A 24,902-nucleotide genomic window follows, 5' to 3' on the forward strand; every position below is an offset into this window, starting at 1 on the left:
AGAATGCAGTTATTAAATGTACATTTTAAAGTACATTTCCCAAAATAAAAAGTTCATTTTAATCCAGTTTCATTTATTATCTTTATCTGGTAAAGCGTCTTTGGGGGTCTTTGTTAATAATTTTATCATTAAGTATAATGTAGCATAAAATGGAAATGCTTAAATTTAGTACCTTTACATTATCTTGAATCTTAAATTGCTAATCTCGAAGATCTCAGTTTTGTTCTCTTTGGCGACACCTATGGCGATAAACAGCAATTGCAGGAGCAAACTTCCCAGATATCCAGACAGTGTTGCATGTGTGACGTCCACAGTTGGTTCCGGTTGTAACTCTTGATTTCCCTGTTTGCCTTCATCTGAGCATCAAATTTGTTTCTTTTTCTTTGGATTTTTAACTAATTTTTGAAGTTGTATCTGTAGTCATCGATCTTGATCTTTTCCCTTGCAGCCGCGTAGCTCCGCCTGCCCTCTCTGGCAGACCAACCACTGCTGGGTGATGGAAAACGCGTCACGAACTGGGCGCTGCTTGTGGTTTTTTCCACGAATGTCGCACCAGACACCCAGTCTGTAATACTGTTCAGTCTCATTCAGTGATAGATAGTGACTTAATAGACATTTATTTAAATGAAAATCTTGGAGATTATCACTTTAACTAAAGTAGTTCTCAAGTCCATTTTTTTTTTAACTGTCTGATTTGATTCTGAAGAGATAAATTCATACACAGACACCAGTCCGACTAAAAACATTCATGCTTGGATGCGAAAAAAAAATGTAATTGGAGTTAATGGATGAGTCCATGGAAAGATACACACACATGCACAAAGATAAATAAAGTCACGCGGCATACACCAACAATGTCCTGCAACTCTTCATCAGGCTCCGGTTACTGATAATATTTAAGGATTATTATAATGTTTTTCATATTTGCTTTACCACCACCCATTTTCCAAACACTGATTAAGGTTTTTGTATGCCTTTCCTTAAGACACAGGCCACTTTTATCAGTATTCATAAATGTGTCTTTAAACTAGCGGGAGTTACACACATCATGAATCAAACAGCATAATGTGCCATGACACAAAACATACAATTACAATTACTTACAATTATTGAAATGGATCACCTAACTCAAGCACGTCCTTGCATGGTGATATCCTCACTATGATTTAATCAATCAAACTTGAATCGTTATCTCAACACTACAGCATACTTCTGTAAAAGGTCAGCAGTATTAAAAAGCAAACAAGGTTATAACAATTGAGCAGCCTGACAAACACTGGCTTAAAGGCAGATCCCTCTGTAACCCTCCTGTCTGACCTGAAACAAGCTATTCCTGTCTCCATTCTCCAGTTGTTCTTCCTTCCGTGATGATGATGATGTGTCTTTTGTTTAATGGGTGAACCATGTGCTGCCTGTGGGAGGTTATTTTTCACCCACCCATACAACGCATGCACACATCCACTCATAGCAGTGAGCATAGGAAAGAAAGGTTAATCTGCTTGTTATTCTCTAACGTCTCACAAGCTGAATTCTCTTCCATTGACAGCAGGTTCTCCATGTTACACAGTTTCTGTACGAATAAGTTACCTTTTTAATCATTTTCCATGTTTGACAGAAATATCATTTACCTGAACATTGGCATTAGGTTGTACTTGCTTGTACAACCATTTGGAAAGTTATTCAATTCAAGACCCTGCAGGGGTCAAAGGTCAGGACATCCACTTTTCATCTGCACTCTGTGGTCCCAAAAGCACTTGGAAGAGAACGTTCATTTTAAATGGGCTTTAGCTAATTTGTAACTAGCTGTTTGCTGCAGCTTTAAAGAATATTTCTGGTTTATTACAACTTTTTTTTTCAGATTTGGACAATACTTTTAATTGGTTAATCACATCATCACCAAAGTGTAATTGCTGGTATCTCAGAAAACGGCGACATCACTACAACAAGAACACAGAAGAAGCGAACACTCAAACTCAGGCTTGTTTCAGTTTTCTGCTGGCCGCTGTGTGTAGAGGAGGGAGATTGGAGGAGATGGGAGAGAGACCAGGGGAGTGTGTTTGGTGGACAGCCATTCATCCTGGGCAGAGGGAAGGTTTCCAAATCTCCCCCCTGACATTCTTCTGGGCTCAAAGAAGCTCTGGGACAGAAGTGGCCCAAAACTGGCACAGACCGCCTGGCCGTTGCCAGGGACAGCCACTCTGCCGAGGCGTTGCTGGGGCCCAGCGCTGTTTTGTCTTCCGTTCTCACCTCACTTCCTGGTTTGGAAAAGGAGGATCATTAACCACCAGGACCCCATTCCACACTGTATGTCCACACGTAACAAGACTTCAGGACAGGGTTAGATGTCTTGGTACAGTTAACTTGATCCGTGTTCACTCAGTGGCACCAGTTTTCTTTTGTTCTAAACTCTAGGTAGATTTCTTTACCTGTGTAATTACTTCATTTCCTGAAATATGCTCAGTGAGTGGTATCCCACTGTTTCATAACCTGTCTCTGACTCTACAGCTTATAGTGTAACTTTGCACATAACATTGTCAATAAAGCTTTATCTAATTAATTTTCTCCCTCTAATCTTATTGACACCATGCGTTTCAACAAAAATACAACTAATGTACTGTTGAAACACAAGTAAGCAAATTGAGCTACTTAACGCTGTGTATATTACATAAAAAGATTTCCTTTTCAATCTGGTATCTGAAGATGTGGTGGAGATTTGGTGGATGTAGGGCCGTTTGACCTCTTCATATACAGTGTGTGGATGTGTGTCTGTGAGAAATAGTAGACCAGGCCTGTTCAACTGGCGGCCCCTGGGCCAACTCCGGCCCGCCGATCAAGTCAGATCGGTCTGCCGATCAGTTCTGTTTAAGAATAAATACAATTTAAAACCTGAAGAAAAACGATCCCGCGAATAACGGACATTTTTGCCACAATAAATCCTTCAAACCAGCAGAGTGCACCTGTGCTGTCATTAACAACCAGCCATTTTTGGTTAACAATGTTTGGATCAACATATAGGCTACCGGTGAATCCAGCTTCTCTCACATGAACGTTAGAAAACAAATACTCGTGTCTCCTTGAAAAACGAGCCTTTGCATCACTGTTTGCGGATTACCGTCACTTCATATGAACCTCTCTGCTATTGCCCAATCAAAGAAGTGTAATGTCTCTCTAGTTAGTAGCCTAGGCTAAGCCTATCTGTGTTTTCTGACATGTAAAAGTTACTAGAAATGGAGAACATTGAAGGATGTGGCGCAGGTTAACTGATGATTATCTGTTAACTGAAGATGAAGTAGACAGAAAACAAGACAGATGGTTATAAGTGTTTACAGGACATGCTGTGATGTAACTAGGTAAGCCATGTCAGAATTGACCAAATTATATGCCAGATGCCTGACATGTGTTGTAGAATAGCCTACATTTATATCAAATATGTTTACTTTTGGGGCTATATCACAGCTTTTGTTGCAAAGAAAATTAACTTGGCCTGAACACTTAGAGCACCTTTTTTTTAAGTTATGCTACTTTTACAATGTACTGTAGCAAAATAAGATAAAAAAATATAATTTAAAAATGTGTCTGCACGTTTAGTAGCTCAGGGAAATGTCTGGCCCCCGGGGCCCTTAGCTTTCTGAAAATGTGGCCCCCTGAAAAATATAGTCGAATAGCTCTGTAATAGGCTGTTAGAACTGATCAGGCTTGTCACTGGCTTTGTAGTCAGAAACAACAAGTGGTAGTTAGGAAGCAAAACTCAAAATGCAAAATAAGGAAATGGAAAAATAAGTGGTAATGGAATCGTCTTATCCAGGAAATTTCACAATACTTTCTACATTGATCCAACATTAAAAAGCTAAAACTCAAAATATAACCACTGGATTCCATCGTGTGTGTTTTTTTTGTTTTTTTTTAAATTATATTTGCAGTGTCCTAGGAAATCATGGCAAATGCCAAACTGTCTGTTTCCCTGCTTCAAACTAGAAATTAGCAGTACCAGTGATTCTTTAAGAATTTCTAATACAATCTTACTTCAATGTATAAATCCAGGGCCTCAACAAAATGTATTGTTTATTGGTGCGGGATAGAAAAATCATAATGCCAGAATTTTAATAGTGAATCAGTTAAATTAGTTAGTTCACAAATACAAAGAACATCCTGTTAGAAGTTGTAGTGATGAATATAATAAGAAATATTGAGAGACATCTCATCTATTAGGTTCTGTATCATGTGTGCTGAATCTAAGAATGAATCCTCTTAGCTCCTGAATCCTCTTAAGGACAACCCGTGAGTTTCCATTCCCCCTCTCTGCATACCTGCAGGGTGGCAGTCAATGTGCAGCACCAAGCCCGTGTACAATCTGGAAACACATGTACAGAAGAAATCACATACAAATACCTTGTAAAATGCATCAACTCTCCAGAGAACTTGTGGCTAAATTAGTGAAGTTACCAATTTATGGCCCCAAGTAGAACCAAAATAAAACTTTAATTATAACTGAATTAAATCATTAAAATCTAATTGGACATCATTACACAGATCATGCAATGACATCATCAAAGTAAGTAGGACATTTTAACATGACCCAGTAGGAAAAGCACAGGTTAATATAATTAAATTAATGATGCCGGTGGTGTAGCTGCAGTACAAGGAAAATAATGGACTGAACCAATGCTGTGTTCAAATACTCAACACCGTTAGGTTCAAAGTTAGCTTGTAGCTTGCTCCTTTGCTGAGGACGAAAAAACTCAAGAGTTGATTTAATGTTTTCCTATCCCTACATCGACCTATGTGCACAACATGTAAACAGCTAGCCCCGAGCAACAAACACAAGCTGTGTCTGTAGCAGAGATGGGGAGTTTTCTGACTTGGACTCGAGTCGCACTTAAAGTAATAATCTTGAAGATTTTCATTTAAATAAATGTCTGTTAAGTCACTCTTTCACCGAATGAGGTAACACAATGGTGATTGAGCCTATGGCCCACTGATGAAAGCTTTTGCATTTGCAATATTACAGACTGGGTGTCGGAAAACATCTCAAGCGGCGCCCAGTTAGTGACGCGTTTTCCATCAGCCAGCAGTGGTTGGTCTGCCAGAGAGGGTAGGCGGAGCTAAGCGGCTGCTTTTCTGTTCTCTGCAAGTGTTGCAAGTAAACAGTAATCTACTATGGCTGAACAAACAAAGAAAAGATGGATGACTACAGATACAACTTCAAAAATAAGTAAAAATCCAAAGAAAAAGAAACAAATTGGACGCTCAGATGAAGGCAAACAGTCTAAAAAGGAAAGCAACCGTCAGTGAGGAAGATCAAGAGTTACAACCAGAGCCAACCGTGGACATCACACATGCAACACTGTCTGGATATCTGTGAAGTGTGCTTCCCCAATTATCGTTTATCACCATAAGGTGCCACCAAAGAGAACAAACCTGACATCTTCGAGATAAGCACTTTAAGTCGCACACAAATCTGACTTGAGACTTGACTCTTACTGGAGATTTGGGACAATCTTTTTATTTGTATTTTTGGCGCATTAACATTGAAAGCTGAATGTCATTCCCTCCCATGCATAACCTTCCTCATCTGGTGCGCGAGGGGCCACACACCACAGATGACACCATGGCGAGCACATCAGCTGCAGCTGTTACAGTGCAGTCGCCATTCGTCATATCTTTTAGCTTTAATAACTTCACACAGAGCCTAAAACATAGAATCGCTGAATGCAACGTCTGCAGTATGAAAATAAAAGATGCTGGATTGACCACATCAAACTTTATCAGGCACCTGAAATGCACCCTGATAGGTCAGTCAAGTTAGGAAACATGTTAAGCTCAGCTGTATCAGCTATCTAACGTTAGCATGCTACTAACATTAGCTTGCTAAAGTTGCTGCTGGCTAATGTTAAGAAATAACACCTTGATTATGAACGCTGGCTAAAGGCACGTTTAGGTTACAGGTTTATTGTTGACCACGTAACGTTAATGTAACTGGCTTATTAGGTTACCATTACACTGCGTATGAGAGGCTAGAGCTTAGACTTTTTGTTTAAGTACAGTATATTTTGTCACTAGTTGGGTCATTTATTATTATTTATAATTATAAAACTATAAGAGACTTGACTTGGACTTGTGAAGTGAAAAAGTGACTTGCTGGTGTGTATTAACACTTTAGCATAGATTTGGTAAATTATGATTGTTGAATTATTGGTAGAGATTTAAATTTGGCCAGTCAAAGATGGTGAAACAAGATAAAACACAATTTTCTGACATTATTCTGCCTTCTTTTAGCAGACACACAGCAAAGTTAGCATTCATTTAAAGGGGACATATTTTAGCTACACAATCAATTTTCTATTATTCTAATGTGTTTTTGAAGTTTGTTTCGTTTCAAAATTGTATACATATTATAATTTAATTATTTTTCGGAGTCTCTCCTTCCTCCCGTTTTGCCATTGAAAGGTTAGACCTTAGCCACGATTGGCTGACAGTATTTGGAGTGACCACTTAGCCACTCCCCCTGCACTGTCAATAAACTAAGATCGGTTATTTGGCCTTATATGTACGAGCCAGAATTGCCAGGAGGTATCAGAATGGTAAGTTGAAATCTTGACAACAACTTGACTACAAGCAAGTGCAAGAATGCAGCCTGAGGTGAATGATGGTGAATGACGATTGGTCGATTTCAGCGAAAGCAAGGTTCTACTTGGAAACCTGCAGCTGTTCTGAACGGCCCATTTCAGAAGCGTCCTTTTTAAAGATGTCATTTTGGATAAACAGAATTATGCAGTTTTCACTTTTTCACTGTGAACAATAAACACCCAACAATGTGAAACCCATGCAAACTATGAGAATATCCATTTAAAAATATGGCCCATTTCAGTTTTGTTATTGGACATCTGATAAGTGAATCCAATATTTACTTGTTTTTAAGCTGTTTTGGTTTCAGCTAAGTTCTGACAAAATGAGCTGCTGCTAAAAACTCCTCCATTTTCATGTGGAAAAACTGAGTTACATGACAGAGCTGGACGATGGTTTTGGTGTGTCCATCATTAAAAATAGTGTTACCTTGTCTAACCAGTCCCATTTTTTCAGTTCAGTATTTAAGTTTGAGCACATAAAACCCAGAGTCAAATTCCTTGTATGTGCCCACATACTTGGCCAATAAAGCTGATTCTGATCCTGATATAGAGTAGCCTACAGGACCTTTAAAAGACTTATAATCATGTTAATATAAAAAGTATAGGCAAGACATCTTTTCTTTTAATGCAGTTCATCACATCCGTGCACTTTGCTACTGCTTTTGAAAATAACGTGAAAAATATGGGAAGGGGCCTTTAGACTTTGAATCACGTCTGCTGTGTAAATGTTGGAACGTTTTTGGTTAAATAATACATTTTAGCTGATATGCTGCCAAAAACATATCCTGTCCAATCAATGGATGACAGAGTGGCTCAGCTCGGATGTGTCTGTGACTTTTCATTGACACCTGCTCAATGATTGTTTGTGTGTGTGTGTGCATGTGTGTGTGTGTGTGTGTGTGTGTGTGTGTGTGTGTGTGTGTGTGTGTGTGTTCGTCAATGCTTACGAAACGGTGAGGGGGAGAAAGAGAGAGAGAGCAGAAAACCGTCAGACGAAAGACAAATCTTAGATCCCTACCACTGGTAGAACATTCTCATTTTTACCCGGAAGTTGTTGTTTTTTTTTGTTACTTTTTAGATGACTTGTGAGGTAAATATTTGAAATAAATGTTTCAGATGAGGAGGCCAAATGAAAGTTGTAATCTCTAAGAACCCCAGTTTTGATCTCTTTGGCAGCACCTGTTGCGATAAACGGTAATTAGTGGAGGAGTTTACTGTTAACTCGCAACACTTGCAGATTCCAGGAAAAGCAGCCACTTAGCTCCTCCCACCCTCTCTGGAGAACCAACAACTGCTGGGTGATGGAAAATGCGTCATTAACTGGGCGCTGCTTTCGATTTTTTTCTGCAGAAGTCGCACCAGACACCCAGTCTGTAAAACTGCAAATGCAAAGGCTTGCATCACCATTGTGTTAGCTTATCTGGTGATAGATAGGGATTTATTTAAATGAAAATCTTTGAGATTATCACGTTAAAGCACATACTAAATACAATCTAACATTCTTTAAATATGCAGATAGTGGAAGCTATACTTGTACTTGTTTGTGTGTCCTGAGTGTGTGTTGACTTACAGGAGATCAGAGACGGTTTCAGATCTTTATATATTGGTTAAATCCTTAGAAACATTAACAAAGTGAGACAGCCCCTTTATGTCTTGACTCAACTGCAGTGATCTGAAAGAATGCCTGAATATGAAATCCTGACAAATGTAGCAGCTTTGGCCTGACCCAACTCCAGGTCAGGTAAATCCCACAATTTGGAAATGATGTCTTATGTAAAGAGGTCTGTTCCAGGAAGAGGTTTTACCGAGTGAGCGGGGAAATCTTTGATGATTAAAACACAGAGGAACCCCCTCAAATCTACGTCAAGGTGATTATGTAAAAAGAGCTTTGACTCAGTGTTACCCAGATAACTGACTAAACCTGATTCTTGGAAAAGGCTGCTACATCTTCAAAATAAATTAATCCCTGAATCACAGTCAAACAATAGCACATACTCCCTTATGTAAACATGTGGGGCATGAAAAATAAATGAATAACAGGCTTAGGTTCAGCTTTTTGCTCTGTAAAAGGAGATGATTTATCACTGGACGTAATCTCACACGTAGTCCATGTTTTAATCTCAGATGTCATGTTTGCAGGGTTTGATTATGTAATCCCAGTGTTTTGTAGAAAAAAAACGTGCAATACAACGTGAAAATGCTCACTAATCACCACATTACATCTTGTGTGTTTAATCAGTACAAAAAAAGTATGTTTATCAGTAATAACTTGGTGAACTGTTTTTACACCTATGAATCTGTACAGATTTAAAAGATATGTCAACCAGAAGACTTTGACCTGTGAGCTTTAGAGGTGCTGGTGGGTGGTTTGTGGACAAAGCCCTCTGTTTCCAGTGTTTGTGCTAAGCTAAGCTAGCTGCTTGCTGTTGGTAGCTTCATATTTAGCATAAAGACATGATAGCTACATCAATCTGTACATACAATTATGACAAGAGAGTAAATAATAATAATAATAATAAATAATAATTCACGACAGGGGAAGATATAAGGTCTTCCAGAGCTTTTTCTATGCACTTGTACCTTTCTAGGCATTCGTACCTGCAACTCCTAAATAAAAAACTGTAGGGAAATAACCTGTTTCTGATTCTGGAGAAAGCTTTATTGTAGTGTGAGTAATATGGCCACAGAGTGACACATCTTCCTGTACACCTGCAACACCCAAACACGCTATCAAACCACAGCATGCCACAGCGTGACAAACTGTAATTCCTCTTTTATTACTGGATGTTTACTAACTGGTTCAGCTCAACACGTTGCCAGCAAGGGGGGATGTGGTTGGATTGCAGCCTCTGCTCTCTGAGTGATGCTGGGGCTGCTGATGCTGAGCTGTGTAGCAACAAGCAAAAAGCACAACAAAGCTTCAAGTCCACGGGAACGTTGTTAGAGCTGCTGCTCTCCCAGGAACAGCATTAGGAGGCTGAAGCTGTGTGCAGTTTATCTGTCAGATAACACACAAAACTCATGCTGCCTTCCTTTGACAGAAAGTGGGCCTGCTATCCTATAGAGTACATAATGTTATGTGTAAAAGCAAAGGACCAAAAAATTACAGAAATAATTTAATGTTACGCCAGGCTATGAATAAGACTGGATTAGCCTTCAAAATAAAAGTGTATATTTATTTAGCAGTTTGCAAAACTTTTGGGCTACAACATGCTTTACGTTGTCTGTGTCAGCTGTCAGATTACAGGACAGGTGCATTGAGAACTAACCACACTCGTTATCTCATACTTATTATCTCTAAGTAGGCCTTATATCTGTCATTGCCGCCTTCATCACCAAGCAGTGAGGAAAGTGACTCACCTCTCACTCCTAGGACTAGCTACTCAAATGATGTGATCCCACACGTTAGGACGTTTTGTAGTAGCATTGAAATGTTTGGGTTTTTTTATTCGTAGGTTATCATGTCATTTGTTTCTCTCTCTTCTGTATTCCCAGGTCACCTGGGTGCTATTGCAAAACGTTTACTTATGTAACACTTGCATTTATTCTCTGTGTTGGTGGATCAGTGACTAGAATCCTGCCCTGCTCAGTTAGTGTGTACTGATCTGCGTGTGCGCCCATTCATTCAGGAATCTGCTCTATTGTTAAATTAAAACTTCTATCTCTGCCCCCTGCTAGTAAATTAGTAGGCTTGTGGAGGAGACTGGCACCACACGGGTACAAATTTCCACACACATGCGGGTGTGCGGAGGGAGGGGACGTGCTTGTGAGCAGAGTAGGGGGGAGTAGGGGGAGGCTCGCTCGTCAGTGCAGAGTGTGGAGAGGGAGGGCCCGCCTCTGGCTTCCTGGCCCCCTGCACCGGACGGGTGTATTATAGATGCGCATCAAAGCAGCCGGGCGGCGGGGGCCACTGGACGGGTGCAATGTGACGGATCGGGAGAGACTGCCTTTACTGCGCGGGAGGGAGGGTTTAACCATTAACCTCCATTAACCATTAAGGCAGCTGTGCAGAGCCGGTACCGTACATAAGGCGTGCGCACCGGCGTCCACGCCTCACCCTGAGCGCGTTACCAAGAGGTGGAGGATACGTCCAGCCAGCCACACGAGTCCGCGTGCTGTTACTGCTCATCATTCCGGTTTGTCCGCTTCTCGTCTCCGGACCGCTGACGCGAAAAGGTAACCACCGCCGAGGAGCTTTTTATTTCACTACCTGCTGGACAATTTAGCTTAAATTTAAATGAACAGAGCGAGAAACCGGCTTTGAGAGCCGCATTTATCTAACGGAATGTTTCACTTGCTGACTCTAACTGCTTAACCCAGCATCTACGTCAGGTGTAGGCTATGTAGTCATGATTTATAGGCCGATGGAATATTACGGTGCGTTTGCATTCACAAGTATGAGTTTAATGCTCGTGGTGACAGTGGCACTGACATGGGCTCCAGCCCGGTGTTGGAACAGAAAGCCCTCTGCCCTCGTTTAAAAGAGCAGTAGAATAAGAAAGGAGGGCTCGTCTATTCAGTGCTGACCAGGGGAGCACTAATTTACGCCTTTGCCATGTTGGGTTCGGGTGGTATTGGTCCTGACTACTAAACAGAGGATTGTTTCAGCGGGGAAAAGTCTGTGCGGATGTCGCAACATGCAGGCGGAGGAAAGCTGCGTCAAGACAAAAACATTAAGGCTGGAAGCGAGTCGCTTGACCTTCAAAATAAAAGTGTTTATATATTAAGGTCCCTTTAATCGGTTGCCTATTACTTTAGACCAAGTGTTAAACTTGCTTCATGTCATACTTGCCGTTTTAATGAATTTCTGTGGTAAATTGCTGTGTATTTCCATATATTAGAGAACAGAAACAACAGAGACGTGCTAAACACAAACCGAAATCTGTAGAAGTAAACTATTACATTTTCCCCAAACTGACACTTTAATGCGTTTCTTAAATGTTAAGAACATTACACATGGTATGGGACTCTCTAATACTCTTATACGAGATTTAGTAGACTATTTTGTTACTTTGAATTTGAGAGCTCCACTCGCACTATTAAGACTGAAAAGTCTTATTTTTATTCTAGTTCTGTTACAAATGTTCTGCACCAAAACACCACCAAAACAAATTCCTTGTAGGCCTATGTGTAAACCTACTTGGCAAAAAACCCTGGTTCTAATTCAATTTTAATTGAATTTTATTGTATGCTTGTAACAGGGCTGGGTTCTTTACTTTGAAAGGTGTAACAGGAATTGTGGTCTTTCCATTAGGGTGTATTGACGGTGGTGTCATACGGATTTCAGAGGATGTACGCTGCAATTCTGTTAATGGCAGAATATTTTTAGCCACCGAGAGGAAATTTGGCGCTGGATGAAACTGTTTTGTAACTCACTGTTGGTCTCTCCTCAATTCTGCCATAATGTCAGTATGGAGAAAATTTTTTTTCTGAGCTCAGTAGGCTTTATTACAGGGGCTTGCAGAGAATTGGTCGTAGACTACTCAACGTGGTGTTATGGTGCTAAAGGAGTTTATATCATCCATTGTAATGATGCAGAATAATTGTTTTCAGGATACAAGCAGATATTCTAGTGGTGTTACTTTATGTGGTTCTATTGTTCCAAGTCTATGACATTTTGAATATTTTAGATTTATATTATATTCATTGATACTTTGTATGTGCTATAACATCTGAATATTAACATGTTTCTTCTGGGAATGTTGTTTTATGATTAGGGCAATCAAAATAGCTGGTATTTTGTATATTGCAATATTTCTCTGAAAAAAAGTGTTTTTCCAAAGTTGGAAGCTTGAACGTCACCACACTTCCTGGCAAGTAGAGCTAAAGGGAAAATTAGTCACGCCCTGATTAATTGTATTCCTTTTTAATAGTTAGTTATGTATAAATGATTTCACCAGCATTATATTGTCGAGTCACAGCCTTCATTTCTAGAAATGGATAATTGGAAATAAACCTGTAATGTTGCTTGAGAATATTGTTGGTAATGAATTTGCTCTTTTCCCAGGTGACTGTCTCTCTGCTTGGAGTTGCAGTGCTTTTCCGCAACAAGTAATTCAATCTTCATACTGCAAGCCTTTAAATATCTTCCTTGAAAACCAGCCAGCAGCCACGTGGTGTAAGGTGAGACATTCCCAGTCCAGTACACCGACCAGTCTGACATGATCAGTGAACCGAGAGCGTGACCAGTCTACACTGCACTCTGGCCAGAGACCTCTGATTTGATTTTTTCCGTTAGCTTATTCTTCACTCTTGAGGACAGTTACAAGGGACTGAAGGGGATTTCTGTGGTGAGTCCCCAAACTTTTATTTTTCTTTCTCTCCTGTTTTGAAACGGTATGCTTTATTCTTCTTTTTGTCGGCCTACCCTAAGCACCTTGCAGTGAATGGAGAACATACTGGTTTTGCTCCCGAAGCACCGACAGGAACACGGGCTCTGCAGACGCACGGCTGCATGTGCCTTGCTGCAGGTTTTTTCCTACAGAGCAGTTTTCTCCTGGTCTTTAACAGCGACCCCCACTCCCTGTAAGCCTCTTTAATGGGATAAATCAATTGGACTGATCAGGTTCAAAACCAGATCAGCTGGCCAATTCCATTCGGACTTCCCCAAAACTGTTAGGCCAAGGCAAGCTATCCTTTTCTTTTCAAGGCCACTGTATTCCAAAGGCTTCCGCATGGTACTTTGGTCGAAAGAACAAGACAAAGTCCCCGACATCGACATGTCCTCCGGGGCCATTGAGGTGAAGAAAGAGGGAGGCCCCCTTACCCCAGCCCTCCTCAATTCCAACTGCTCCGTCCACCCGGTGATCCTCACCAAGGGTTCAGAGGATGTGAGCCCAGGGACTGGGGGCGAGTTTGAGCTCACAGAGGTCACAAATTTTACAGAGAGGGCCGGTGAGACCGGAGAGAATGAGGAGAGGTCGGAGATTGTGGTGGCGATGGACTGCCGAGCCAACGCCAAGGGTCAGCGGGAGGAGGATGCTCTCCTGGAGAACGCAAGTCAGAGTAACGAGAGCGACGACACCAGCACCGACCGCAGCCCAGAACCACCGGCGCCACTAAAGGAGACCTCCTTCACCATTGGCCTGCAGGTGGTCTTCCCCTTCCTGCTGGCCGGGTTTGGGACAGTTGCAGCTGGAATGGTGCTAGACATTGTCCAGGTGAGTGATCCTAACATATTCTATACTGTAACCTATGATGTGAGCACACAACAGGACCGATAAATTGTAATAAAAATATGCTTAGTTCTACAATACTTTTACCTCTCGAACCTCATTTATCAAAAGAAAAGGATCCAGCGTAGATAATCATCTTTTAAGCACTCATGAAAAACTTCTTCACACCAAATGCCGTTCTGCTTCTGCACAAGCCTAAGAGCAGACATATGGAAACACCAATGGAAAATAATCTGAGACTATTACCGGATTATTTCAAGTGTCCAAAAACACCCGGTCAGATGTTAACCAAGTTAGTTTCCGAAGCTACAATTACAACTTGAGTCTTGTCTTTGTTTAACTCATCAAACCTGCCATAGTTGTGTTTCATAGCAGAGGTGTTGCTCCAGGCAGACTGTATATACTGTGTCACATGTACTGATGAAGGGCTTGCCTCTTAAGAATTTCAATAAACTGGTTTCACAAGCCCTGTTTGGATTATCTTTTGTCACTCATTGTCCTGATGGCATACCTGATGGCATGCCTATGGGGATGGGTTGTGACGTACGATGGTGGTATTTACAAAGCCTTTTTCTAGTCGAAGGCCTGTCTGCCTTTCCCTAGGGCCGCTTCATACTGTAACAATCTGATCTGTCACACACCCTTCTGTTTGTAATCTGGCATACAATGGAGACAATAATAGAAGATGTTTATTGTGTAACAGTGTGAAGCCAGAGAGCTGTTTGATTAACTCTGCCCTCAAGAAATTATATAACTAAATTTAGAATTACTCTCTGTCCTTTCTGTCTTGTTGACTCACTGCAGTTGCTCTGAGTATATCTCAGTGTGCATGTGCAGTGTAGAAATGCAGGCCAAAGTCATGCTGGCAGGTCATATACAGTATTACTCTAAAGTCGGCTTGTGATGCAGATAAAGTCGGAGGTGTCCGGCTGCCAGGAGACCAGTCCGGGCACACTGTGTACAAGCATACTGATGCCAACATGGTGGACCCCAGGAACTCAGCACAGAGAGGAGGGGAAGAGGCAGGGGGAATAACTTTACTTTCTTTGAGCACCTGCAAAGGCAGCGCACTTCAGTCCAGCTAGAATCAGTGTGAAAACAAAACACAATGTGGTGTCAAAGCCTTCATTACCGTGTGGTTAGGTATCCTCACTAAACCAGGAATGCAGAGGTTTGAGGTCAAAAAGTTTTCATGCTGCCTCAACTTAGGCACCATGCTGCTGCGGTTTCTCCAGTTTCCAAAACACTCTGCACATATTTCCTCTAGAGGTAAAGCCTGGAAAGAGGAGACATAGAAGGTACAGGGCCTATGTTTCTTTCTAGTTGACCGTGAGTGTGCCTTCAGGCAAACCTAGAAAAAATGCTTTCTTTGAGATCCAAGGTGAGTCTTGACGCTGATATTAAAACGACTGTTCCAGTGAGTACGACTGAGCACCTAGCAGGTTGTCTCCCCGGCTTATTCCCCTCCATGACACAGTGAAATGCTAACTCAGCTAATCCCCCCTGTCCTTGAATGAAGGTTATTGTCTAACTCTCACTCACTCTCCCTCTCTCTCACACTGTTGTTTGGTCAGACTGAACCAGTTCTCTTCTGAAAGTAGGCCTGAAAACTTGAACTAACTAGAGCTTTTCGTTAATGTGTCTGCCTGGCCTGAGTTTTGTAGTTGCGGCTTGGACCAGCGCATGACTTGGCTTTCAGCGTCGCTCTCTATACGGGTTGCTTTGAAATGTGACCTCTTTAACGCAAGTCTTTTTGACCATCTTCAGCACACACGCACACAGAGCCTATGGCCTCATTCCCACTCCGGGTTGGCCCAGAAAGGACTGTGCAGGCTGGTATAGAAGAGTGAGACGTCTGCATAGTTCCGTTCAGTGACTTGGCAGCGGAATGACCTAAAACCGTCAGTCTCTTCTAGCCGGGGCCAGACACTTAGGACTTTGAGAGTGACCGGCTCACTTGGACTAAAGGTTACACATAGTTTGTAAAGGTCATGTAGTGCTAGTTTTCCTCGGAATGCCAGTGTCAAAGGCCAAATGCGTCAGGACATAGTTTCATATTCTAAATGGTTTCTTCCTCTGCGGATCAAACTTCAAACCGAGAGCGCCAAAAATAGTTTGTCCAGTAAATTGTCATTATCTTCTGTGGGAGTGTATCTGCCTCAGCGTCTAGCCATCTGTCTTATGCTGCGGTGTCCCTGGACGTAAACAGGAAAATAAAGCAAAGAAGTGGGACAAAGCTTCAGCCTCAAAAACACTCTTAAAAACAGGCACCAGTAAACAGGAAATCATAGTCCACACAATGGCGTAACACCAGCCAAGCCCTCACTGCCCACCAGTCACCATTTTGGTTTAACCACATCCAATTGCTTGGCGTTCAAACGGCCTGAGCGAAACCAGAGCGTGGGCTTATTCCCTCAGACTGAATCACCATTGCACCAACTGGCTTCAAACCCTATGTCCCTGTGTCCTCTGGACTGGACACAGTTGATGCTCAAATGAATGCATCATAAGTATCCCGTTCTCTACAGGATTTACCTGAACAGTGCCACCAAACCTAGAATATATGATCCAAGGGCCTAAACCAAATGCACTGTTCCTAACCTTCCAAGTGTTTGCAGTTCCCATCACACTGATTGACTGCTTCTTTTAGAGGTTTTGCTCAGTCATTTCCATCAACCATGTTCTAACAATCATTAACATCAACTCGCAGCTTTTAACACCTGACAATATTCCATCCTCGGTTACCATTTGAGTGATAACGATTGAAGGGATTAGAGGGTTAGAATGCTTTTGTGTTGCCCCAAACCCTGGCTAATCTTTCACTCTGTCCAGGATCCTCAGTAATACTTCCTGGGTTCTAGTTTGATTATTTGCACTCCAACTGCTCAGATAGTTCAGGCATGTCAGGCCTCTTTATCTATTTATACATGCGTGAGAGCTGCAGTTCTTCTTATGTCAATGTGGTGCCTTAACAACTCTTCAGCATTTGTGGCACGAGGACATTTCAATTCTCCTTATAGCCAACTGAAATTCAGTGAATTTGGTTCCCCTTTGTTTCATCAGTCATGCCAATAAGGTCTTGTTGCATAGCTGATGTTCATCGTTTAGGTTCAACTTCAGAATGCATAGTGGCAAAAGCTATGCTAATTTTAATCTTCATGTCATGTGTTTGTACACGAGCCTGGACCAGAACCAGTAAATGAAATACCACCGGATGTAGTTCCTGGGACGCTGACGAAGTTGCATTGACATTGCATGCCATCAGGTTCAGCTTCCTTGTCAGTACAGTCAGTACAGTGATCGCATATAAAATGGGGCCATGTTACTCAACTGGGCAACCTGACCCTTGGGGGACTTGCATACCAGAGCTCCTATAGGTCTGTACACAGAGGTACTGGGGTTGTCCAGTAGAGTTCTCAGAACCGAGGAGGTGGCCATGAGGAGGGAGGGCTTGTTTGGCTCAGAGCCAGTGTTCCATGGAGACAACAACATATATCACCACAGGGGAGGCAGAGAGGGAGATAGAGGAGAGAGACAGAAGTAGAGGGAGAGAGAGAAAGCTTGAAAACATGCGGCTGTGAAAGAAGAGAGAAGTGCTTACAGAGGTGCTCACAAGGCTGCTGGGTTGGCAAAAGGCAGTGAGCCAGGCTGAGGGGCTGGCTGTTAGAAAAAGAGCTCTGCTTGGCCTGGTGACAGCAAAGGGATGGACAGAAGGAGTTTAACCCAAACTAGAGTTTTGGTGCCACACCTACTGATACAAAAACACATAAAACTGTAGACGACACCCCTTATCAGCCCTGTACATCTGGATGCACAGTGGGAGCAACACAGTGAAACAGAAATGTAGGCTGGCTGGTGTAAGAAATGCAAGCCAACAGTGTTTGTACGTTGTTTCAATCAGAGCTACTCCTCTATTTTCCTCCCCTTGTCTATTTTCTCCCCTGTTCTTTTCTGCGTCAGCCTCGGTGAATATTGATTCAGCTCTGGGCAGACTGGACTGTAAGTGCTGGGGGCCTTCGGGCCTGACTCCAAAGATAAGCACTTTTAGTGGAGATAGATCGATGGCCTGGGCCTCAGCAATAGTTTGTGGCCACAGTAGACCACAAACCTGCTATCACTGCATGTGCTCTAATGGAGGCACAGCAGAGAGAGGCACTTCACCACAGCAACAAGCTCAGGGACTCACAGGGAACCAACTGCTCAAGGACTGGCCGGCAGCCAGGAGGAAGGTTATTGGGGGTCAGTCCTCATAACACGAACTATACATATCATAAAAGGCCTTCTACTTATATCTGGATGAATGACTGAGCAGACATGTTTTTAAGCACGTGCCAACGTGATATGTGATTCTCATGAGCAAGCCCACCATCAAAGTTGTCCTTTAGATTAGGCTGGCCTAGCTCCTGGATGGTTTTGTTTCACATTATGTCTTTGGTTTGGGGGTAATGCATAAAGCATAATAAAGCTTCTCCTGATGAGGCAGAGGCTGAGCGGTAAGGCCATTTAGGGAGATGATTTTCCCAACACCCAAGCACTCTAAGGTAAAGAAGCTTTAGAATGGCGAATAAAGTTTCATACTTTAATGGATTTATTTTTAGTTTAAATTTCCACTGGGATAAAATCATTGTACTACTTGTTTGATAATACTTAATTCAACCGTACATTGTTTTCATGTTAGTCAATTTGCAATTTTGAGGAGAGAATCTCAACTTTTACGTTTTTCAGTTGCAACTGGAGTTGAGCTATGAATATGCAAAACTATGGCTTTTTAGTTGTAGGGGTGTACCAGTACTTGTACTGCTGAACTGCTCGGTACAGGACGTTTGGTTATGACTCAAATAGCTTATGTTAAATAATCTCTACTATGCAAACGCATGAAGCTAAAATCCTAAAGCACAAGTTTTACCTGTAAAGTTTCTGCAGTGCATCAATTGTTGTCTGTCAGCTGTAGCATGCTAATTATTGTACGTCAGCTGTACCTTGCTAACTAGCATGTAGCATGGCTTAGCCAGGTAAACTGCCATCGGTAGGTACAACAACAGACAGTTGAATTTGTAGGCAGCAAATCAGACTTTTTGAGCCAGGCTAGAAGCTCTAAATAACTCTAAAGAATGCAGCAAATGCACTTTATACTTACATGATAGACGCCCTCTGCAGAGAAAGCAATTTCATTTCATATTGGAACGCCATGCTGTGTAAATAACAGCAGTAATGGTGAAGATACACAGTGTCACATTAGGGTTAACTGCCCCATATGTAAAGACCGATAAATTAGTGTTTGCATATCTAATATAATTATTATTAAGGCTGATAATTTGTAACATAAAATTACATGATGGTGAAATATGATTCTCCTTGTGTTAAAGCTGCAGATGATGAAGACTGGTGGGTAACTGTGAATCACAAGGGAAAGGGGAGAATGTCAGCCAAAAGAGGAGGATGATAAATCATTTCAGCTTGAGGTTCGACTGACCTTGTTCTTGTTAAAGGAGAGCAGAGAGCTGACATGATACATAGTGTTAAGGTCTGTAGGGACAGACTACCTGGTCCATCATAAAGGTCTGGTTTCACGACTGAATCAATATTAAAGAACAAGGTCACTGAGACATTCTGTTTCCAACCATAATGAACTCTATATATAGGCAACAGTGACTGTGAATCTGATATGTCCTGTTTGAATATGTCAGTGTGTTAATCATGTTGATGTTGCGTTACTGATATTACGTGTTGGCTGTTTCAGCACTGGACGGTGTTTACGGAGGTGTCGGAGGTGTTCATCCTGGTTCCTGCACTGCTGGGGCTCAAAGGCAACCTGGAGATGACGCTGGCCTCCAGACTTTCCACAGCGGTAAGAAATGTTTGTGTGAGAGATCTTTACTTTATTACCGTCACTTGGGGTACCAAATATACACTATGTCCTACAGGAAGACAACAGGTTGCATTGTATTAGATTATTCTATAAAACTCATGTCATCTGTGAAGTAGCAAACGGTCTAATTTGAACCGAGGGGTGTTTCTGTTGTTTGTGGTTGGGTAAGGTGTTTTCTCCATAAAAGTTAATCAATATATCTCACTGTCTGGCAACCCCTGTCAAACCCATTTAAGCTAATTGTTCTTGGAGTCAGAGGTCATATTGCCAAACGTGACCTGTGTTTTAGACAAACTGATAGCAGAATTCCTGTCCCATTCCTTGTTTTTTAGCAGCCACTGACCCCGCCCAGCCTGTTTGCTTGAGCTCACAGGTTTGTTTGCTGTTTAGAGCTGAATGTCTTTTGCTCAAAGTCTCTAAAACTTTTGTCAGACTATGATGTGCATCTCAAACTTTCAGTGAGTTGCAAATAGTTACCCAGTAGTTTGTTGCTTTCCTGGATTAGATAACCAAATAGTGTTACAGCAAAAAGACTGGCTGCTTTTTTAGTTGCGTCTGATAGATGGGGAAACCCCTGTAAGTCTTTAGCATACTGTGTGGGATTTAACCTTTAACTGATGCCTGAAGGTCTCTGAGAGCCTGTACGTTTCTGTTAGCAATATCTTAAATTTTTTGATAAAAGAAAATCTCTTGAGTCTTAAGTTTATTGTGTTGCAAAATTATAGCTAGCAATGCTGCTAGTTATCCATATTTACATTTAAGACAGTTAAATGCTCTTTTGAGCTGGAGTTTAATGGTTTTGGAGTTTAATGCTAAAGCTTTATTTTTCGAGCTCTTGGCTGTACTGCATACTCTCTGAGCTAAGTTGTTCATAGTATAGTCTGAAAGGTCAGTGATAGCATCATTGCTAACCAAAGGTTAGCATCACACCTTGAAGGCATTAGAGAATTAGCCCAGAATTGCTCTTAAGCGCACAAATCCTCACATTCTTTCCACTGGCCTGTGGGAAATGTGACGAAGCTGATTAGCATAGCTAGCAGTGTCCCACCCAGCATGGAGAGCTCAACTCAGTCACACCACTGACAAAATCTATTCTAACAAGACGTTAGGGGTAGTTGTCATTAAGTGAACACAAATTAATCACCCTGTACATTCATATTCATCAAATTTTATTCTTTTAGCTGAACAGTGTTTTAAATGAGTTGACATTATCTATATATGTACTTTAAAACTGAAACTGTAGCTACAGAAAAAAAACAAATTTGAATTTAAAAGACATAATATGCCGTGAATATGTTTCAGCCATGACACAACTCAGCCCGCTGCTGGCCTGAGGCTGTGGCTCAGGGGTAGAGTCGGTCGTCTCTCAATGGGAAGGTTGGCGGATCATTCCCTGCCTGTGACACTGCACATGTCCAAGTGTCCGTGGGCAAGACACTGAACCATGGCATAGCCATTGCTCTCTGTATGAGTGTGCATAGCTTTGGATTGAAGATTGGCTAAAGTTTGTAATTTCCAGCTTGTTTTTCACAATAAAAGCCAAAATATTACAGACGATGAAGCAGAACTTTAAGACAATTCTTTTGAAAAGTTTAATAATTAATGAGACACCACTTTTCAAAGTTTTATGTTCCAACTGTTTTTGATTCAGGTTTTGCTAAACTGCTGATGTAGAAGTGAATCAACGTCAGATGGGGAAGTTATTTAACAATGTGTCACCAATGCTTCAACACTGATTTGTCAGTGTTGGTTTCTGGCTCATTTAGTTTATCCGGACTCACGTGCAGTCACACAAACATACAACACACCAATCATGATACATTTAGCATTGAACTGTTTGACTCAACTTTTGTTGGGAGAAAGTCAAAGAGTTGATAGAATGATTTTTAACTATTCATATCTTTTGCATTGGTCCAATTCGTCTCCATTGTTTTCAGTTTAGCTTAAAAGAATTGTCACATCCATCATCACAAAGTAGGCCACAGTCTGGTGCTTGTCCTGAGACATTACTGTTAGCTCTCTGCTGGCCGGCCCCAGCGGGACCACGTTTCTTTCCACGCCGCCGCTAATAATGAGCAGATTAAGACCACTGTAAGTTTCCTAATGCGCTTATGCTGAAAAACATAATGTAATCCCTCGAACTGGCTGGCAGTGTGAGTTCTCAATTCACATGACCGTGTTTCCTATTAGATTTTTTTTTCCATTTTCCCTCCTTGTCTTTGAATGTTTGAGTGAAAGGAGCCCTTTCTTTCACCTTTTTCATCATTGTTTATCCGACTCAGGGCATTGGGAAGTTATAGAGCTCAGATCAGTTTTATCCCTTCTCGTGGCTTTGAGCCTAATTGTTTGTATGTATTTGGATAATGACATTTTGTGGATTACTTGAGTTTGGCAGCACCTGCATTGCAACTGTTTCCAAATTGCAAAGTAATACAACTTTGACCACGCTATAATTACACATTACAAACACTACAAAAGCCGATTTTTTTCAAGAATTAAGTCGATTTCCAAGATTATGAAACAAAAGTTTTGACAACAATTTGAAAATAGAGGGATAGAGGGTGCTCATGGTAGCAAGATGGTAAACTCCCGGTGCATGCCAGGTGCTCTTAATGGCTAAAAACTGTCGAGTGAGGGAAGCCACTAGCCTATCTTCAGGCAGGCTCACACCGAGCCAAAAATTAAGTTTAAAATGGCTTTATTGAATCAAGGCATCTCTCGTAAAAAACATCAATATCAAATAACTAAACGCCGGGGCTGGTATAGCTCAGTTGGTAGAGCAGGCGCACCATGTCTAGAGGCTACAGTCCTCGACGCACTGATCCCGATCTGCCGATCCATTTGGTGCATGTCTTCCCCCGCTCCCTGCTCCCCACATTTCCTGTCTCTCTTCAGCTTTCCTATATAATAAAGGCAAAATGCCCCAAAAAGTAAAATAAATAAATAAATAAATAAATGCCGACCGGTTTCGACCCTGATCGGGTCTTCCTCAGGGTGTGGCTAGGAAGGGTCATGAATCAGAATGTAAGGTGAGGTTCACTTGTATATCGCCAAGTGGCCTGGAGGCTGAACTACACCAGCATATGAATAAATACATATATCTTAAATAGTCAAAATGAAAAAGTATTACCATAAATAGTTAACATTAACAATGTGTCACCATAAATATTTGATAGAAGTTATTTGAAAATGTTTCATCGTGCTGCTGAAAAACACAGTGATGCTTTTGGTTCTGAGGCCTGTAATGCCTCTTATGTCATCTATGAACCACTTTCACAACATTCACGGTGCTGCATCTCTGCGATGATCCAAACACCAATAATCCACCCGCCCACTCACAAACACACACACCCAAAGCTGAGGACTTGGCATCATCGTCGCACATCATCATATAAGACTTGGCGATGCTTTTGCGAATTTATGATCCCCACAGTGAATGGAATCGTTCTGTGTGTTGTTGGTCTTAAAGGATATTTTGTGATGAGTTTAAAAAGCTAATTTTGTATAAATCTGAGACCCTTAAAGGTTTTGCTGACAGAAGTTCTGTCTAATAGCAACTGTTTGTGTCTCAGGGTTCATTGTGAGTCTATGATGCCCCCAATGCTCTGCACTGATGTTTGGCTTCCTCTTATCTCTCTGCCTTAAACCTTCTTATCAGCATTTGTGGCAGTCTGCCCCCTCTGCACAACAGACGTAGCTGGAGGCATCCATGCACACATGTACATGCCACTGATGAGCAAAGGGAATGTTTGCGTGGTTGTAATTCCGCGTATCTGGCAGATCCACGAGTTAAAATGACGTTCAGTCCTGAACATACGATCATCGTGTCATTGGGGCTTGTGAGTTTTCCCTGTCGTCCTGCCAGATAGAGCTAGTGTGTGAGAACATTTGAGAGGGAGAGAAAAGCCGCACGCACACAGAAAATCATTTCATAAGTAAAAAAAATGTTCTATCTTAATGTATAGTCATTATGATTTGAATTGATTTGAAAGCTCCTGCTTGAATTATGCTTATGCCACTAATTTAAAATAATCCTGATAGCATAGCTTGCCTTTTTTGTTTCTTCTTACTCTCTCTAATCCTCCTAATATCTTTATTAGTTTAATTTGCAATTTGGAAGAAAAGAAGAATAGAACATAAAAATAAGTCAGTAAAAAGAGGATTTACTTGTTTTAGTGTTATTATATTAGGCTGCATTAAGGTCATAGAAATTCTGTCATACCACGTAAGCAAATCGAGTGATTTCTAAGTCCAACAGTCACTCTCTACTTATTGTTCTACTTTGTTCTCCAACAACTCCTTAGACAAATGTCAAATGGGCGCGTAGGGGCTTGATGCGTAATGCCCTTTAACAACTATTTGCTAACTTCTGTGTTGTTTTCAGACGGTTAATTATATTAAAAAAAGCTGCAAACAGAGGGTGAAGTAAGCATGGACACTTAACCAAACAGTGAATTAGCAGCCATTATCCCAAAACAATGAGCTAAAAGAGGCTTAAATCTCTCTGTAGCTTGTTGATTTTCTGGGATATGGCCACTTGAATAAAGACTTGAAGAACATGATAATTTAGCCACACATTATTATTGGTAAATTATGTTGATAATCTCAAAGATTTTCATTTAAATAAATGTCTGTTAAGTCACTATCTATCGCCTAATAAGGTAACACAATGGTGGCTGAGCCTATGGCCCACTGATGAAAGCCTTTGCATTTGCATTATTACAGACTGGGTGTCTGTGGCGACATGCGCGGAAAAAATCACAAACGGTGCCCAGTTAGTGACGCGTTTTCCATCACCCAGCAGTGGTTGGTCTGCTAGAGAGGGTAGGCGGAGCTAAGCAGCTTTCCAGTGTTATGAGTAAAAAGTAATCTACAATGGCTGAACCAACAAAGAAAAGATCGATGACTACAGATGCAACTTCAAAAATAAATGAAAATCCAAAGAAAAAGAAACAAATTTGACACTCAGATGAAGGCAAACAGTCTACAAAGGAAAGCGACCGCCAGCGAGGAAAATCAAGAGTTACAACTGTTACAAGGGGAGCCAACTTTGTCACACATGCAACGCTGTCTGGATTTCGTGTCCTCCTGCAACTACCGTTTATCACCATAAGTGCCGTCAAAGAGAATGAAACTGATGAGAGATCTTCCAGCTTACAACTTTAAGAACATAATAATTTATCCACACATCATTGTTATCTTGTTGATTAAGACCGGTTTAACTCGATCTTT

At 41.4% G+C, this 24,902-nt stretch overlaps 1 protein-coding gene across 2 annotated transcripts in view; it reads left to right on the top strand.

The window, feature by feature from the left end:
* The first annotated feature begins 10,668 nt into the window (after nucleotides 1–10,668).
* The window catches only part of slc41a1 (solute carrier family 41 member 1), a 28,515-nt gene continuing 14,281 nt past the window's right edge, over nucleotides 10,669–24,902 (top strand). The window contains exons 1-3 of one of the 2 annotated variants that reach the window (XM_069677985.1): nucleotides 10,669–10,802; nucleotides 12,634–13,786; nucleotides 19,542–19,649. In XM_069677985.1, coding sequence (XP_069534086.1) covers nucleotides 13,301–13,786; nucleotides 19,542–19,649 — 594 coding nt within the window. In that variant the 5' untranslated portion in view covers nucleotides 10,669–10,802; nucleotides 12,634–13,300. Of the gene's footprint in view, nucleotides 10,803–12,008; nucleotides 12,032–12,633; nucleotides 13,787–19,541; nucleotides 19,650–24,902 lie in introns of those variants that run through there. The other variant, XM_069677986.1, reaches the window with a different exon arrangement.

Source organism: Semicossyphus pulcher, unplaced genomic scaffold (genome assembly GCF_022749685.1).
Source record: "Semicossyphus pulcher isolate SPU_LCO1_2020_fin unplaced genomic scaffold, fSemPul1.0.p SCAF_3, whole genome shotgun sequence".
NCBI classification, from domain to species: Eukaryota; Metazoa; Chordata; class Actinopteri; order Labriformes; family Labridae; genus Semicossyphus; species Semicossyphus pulcher.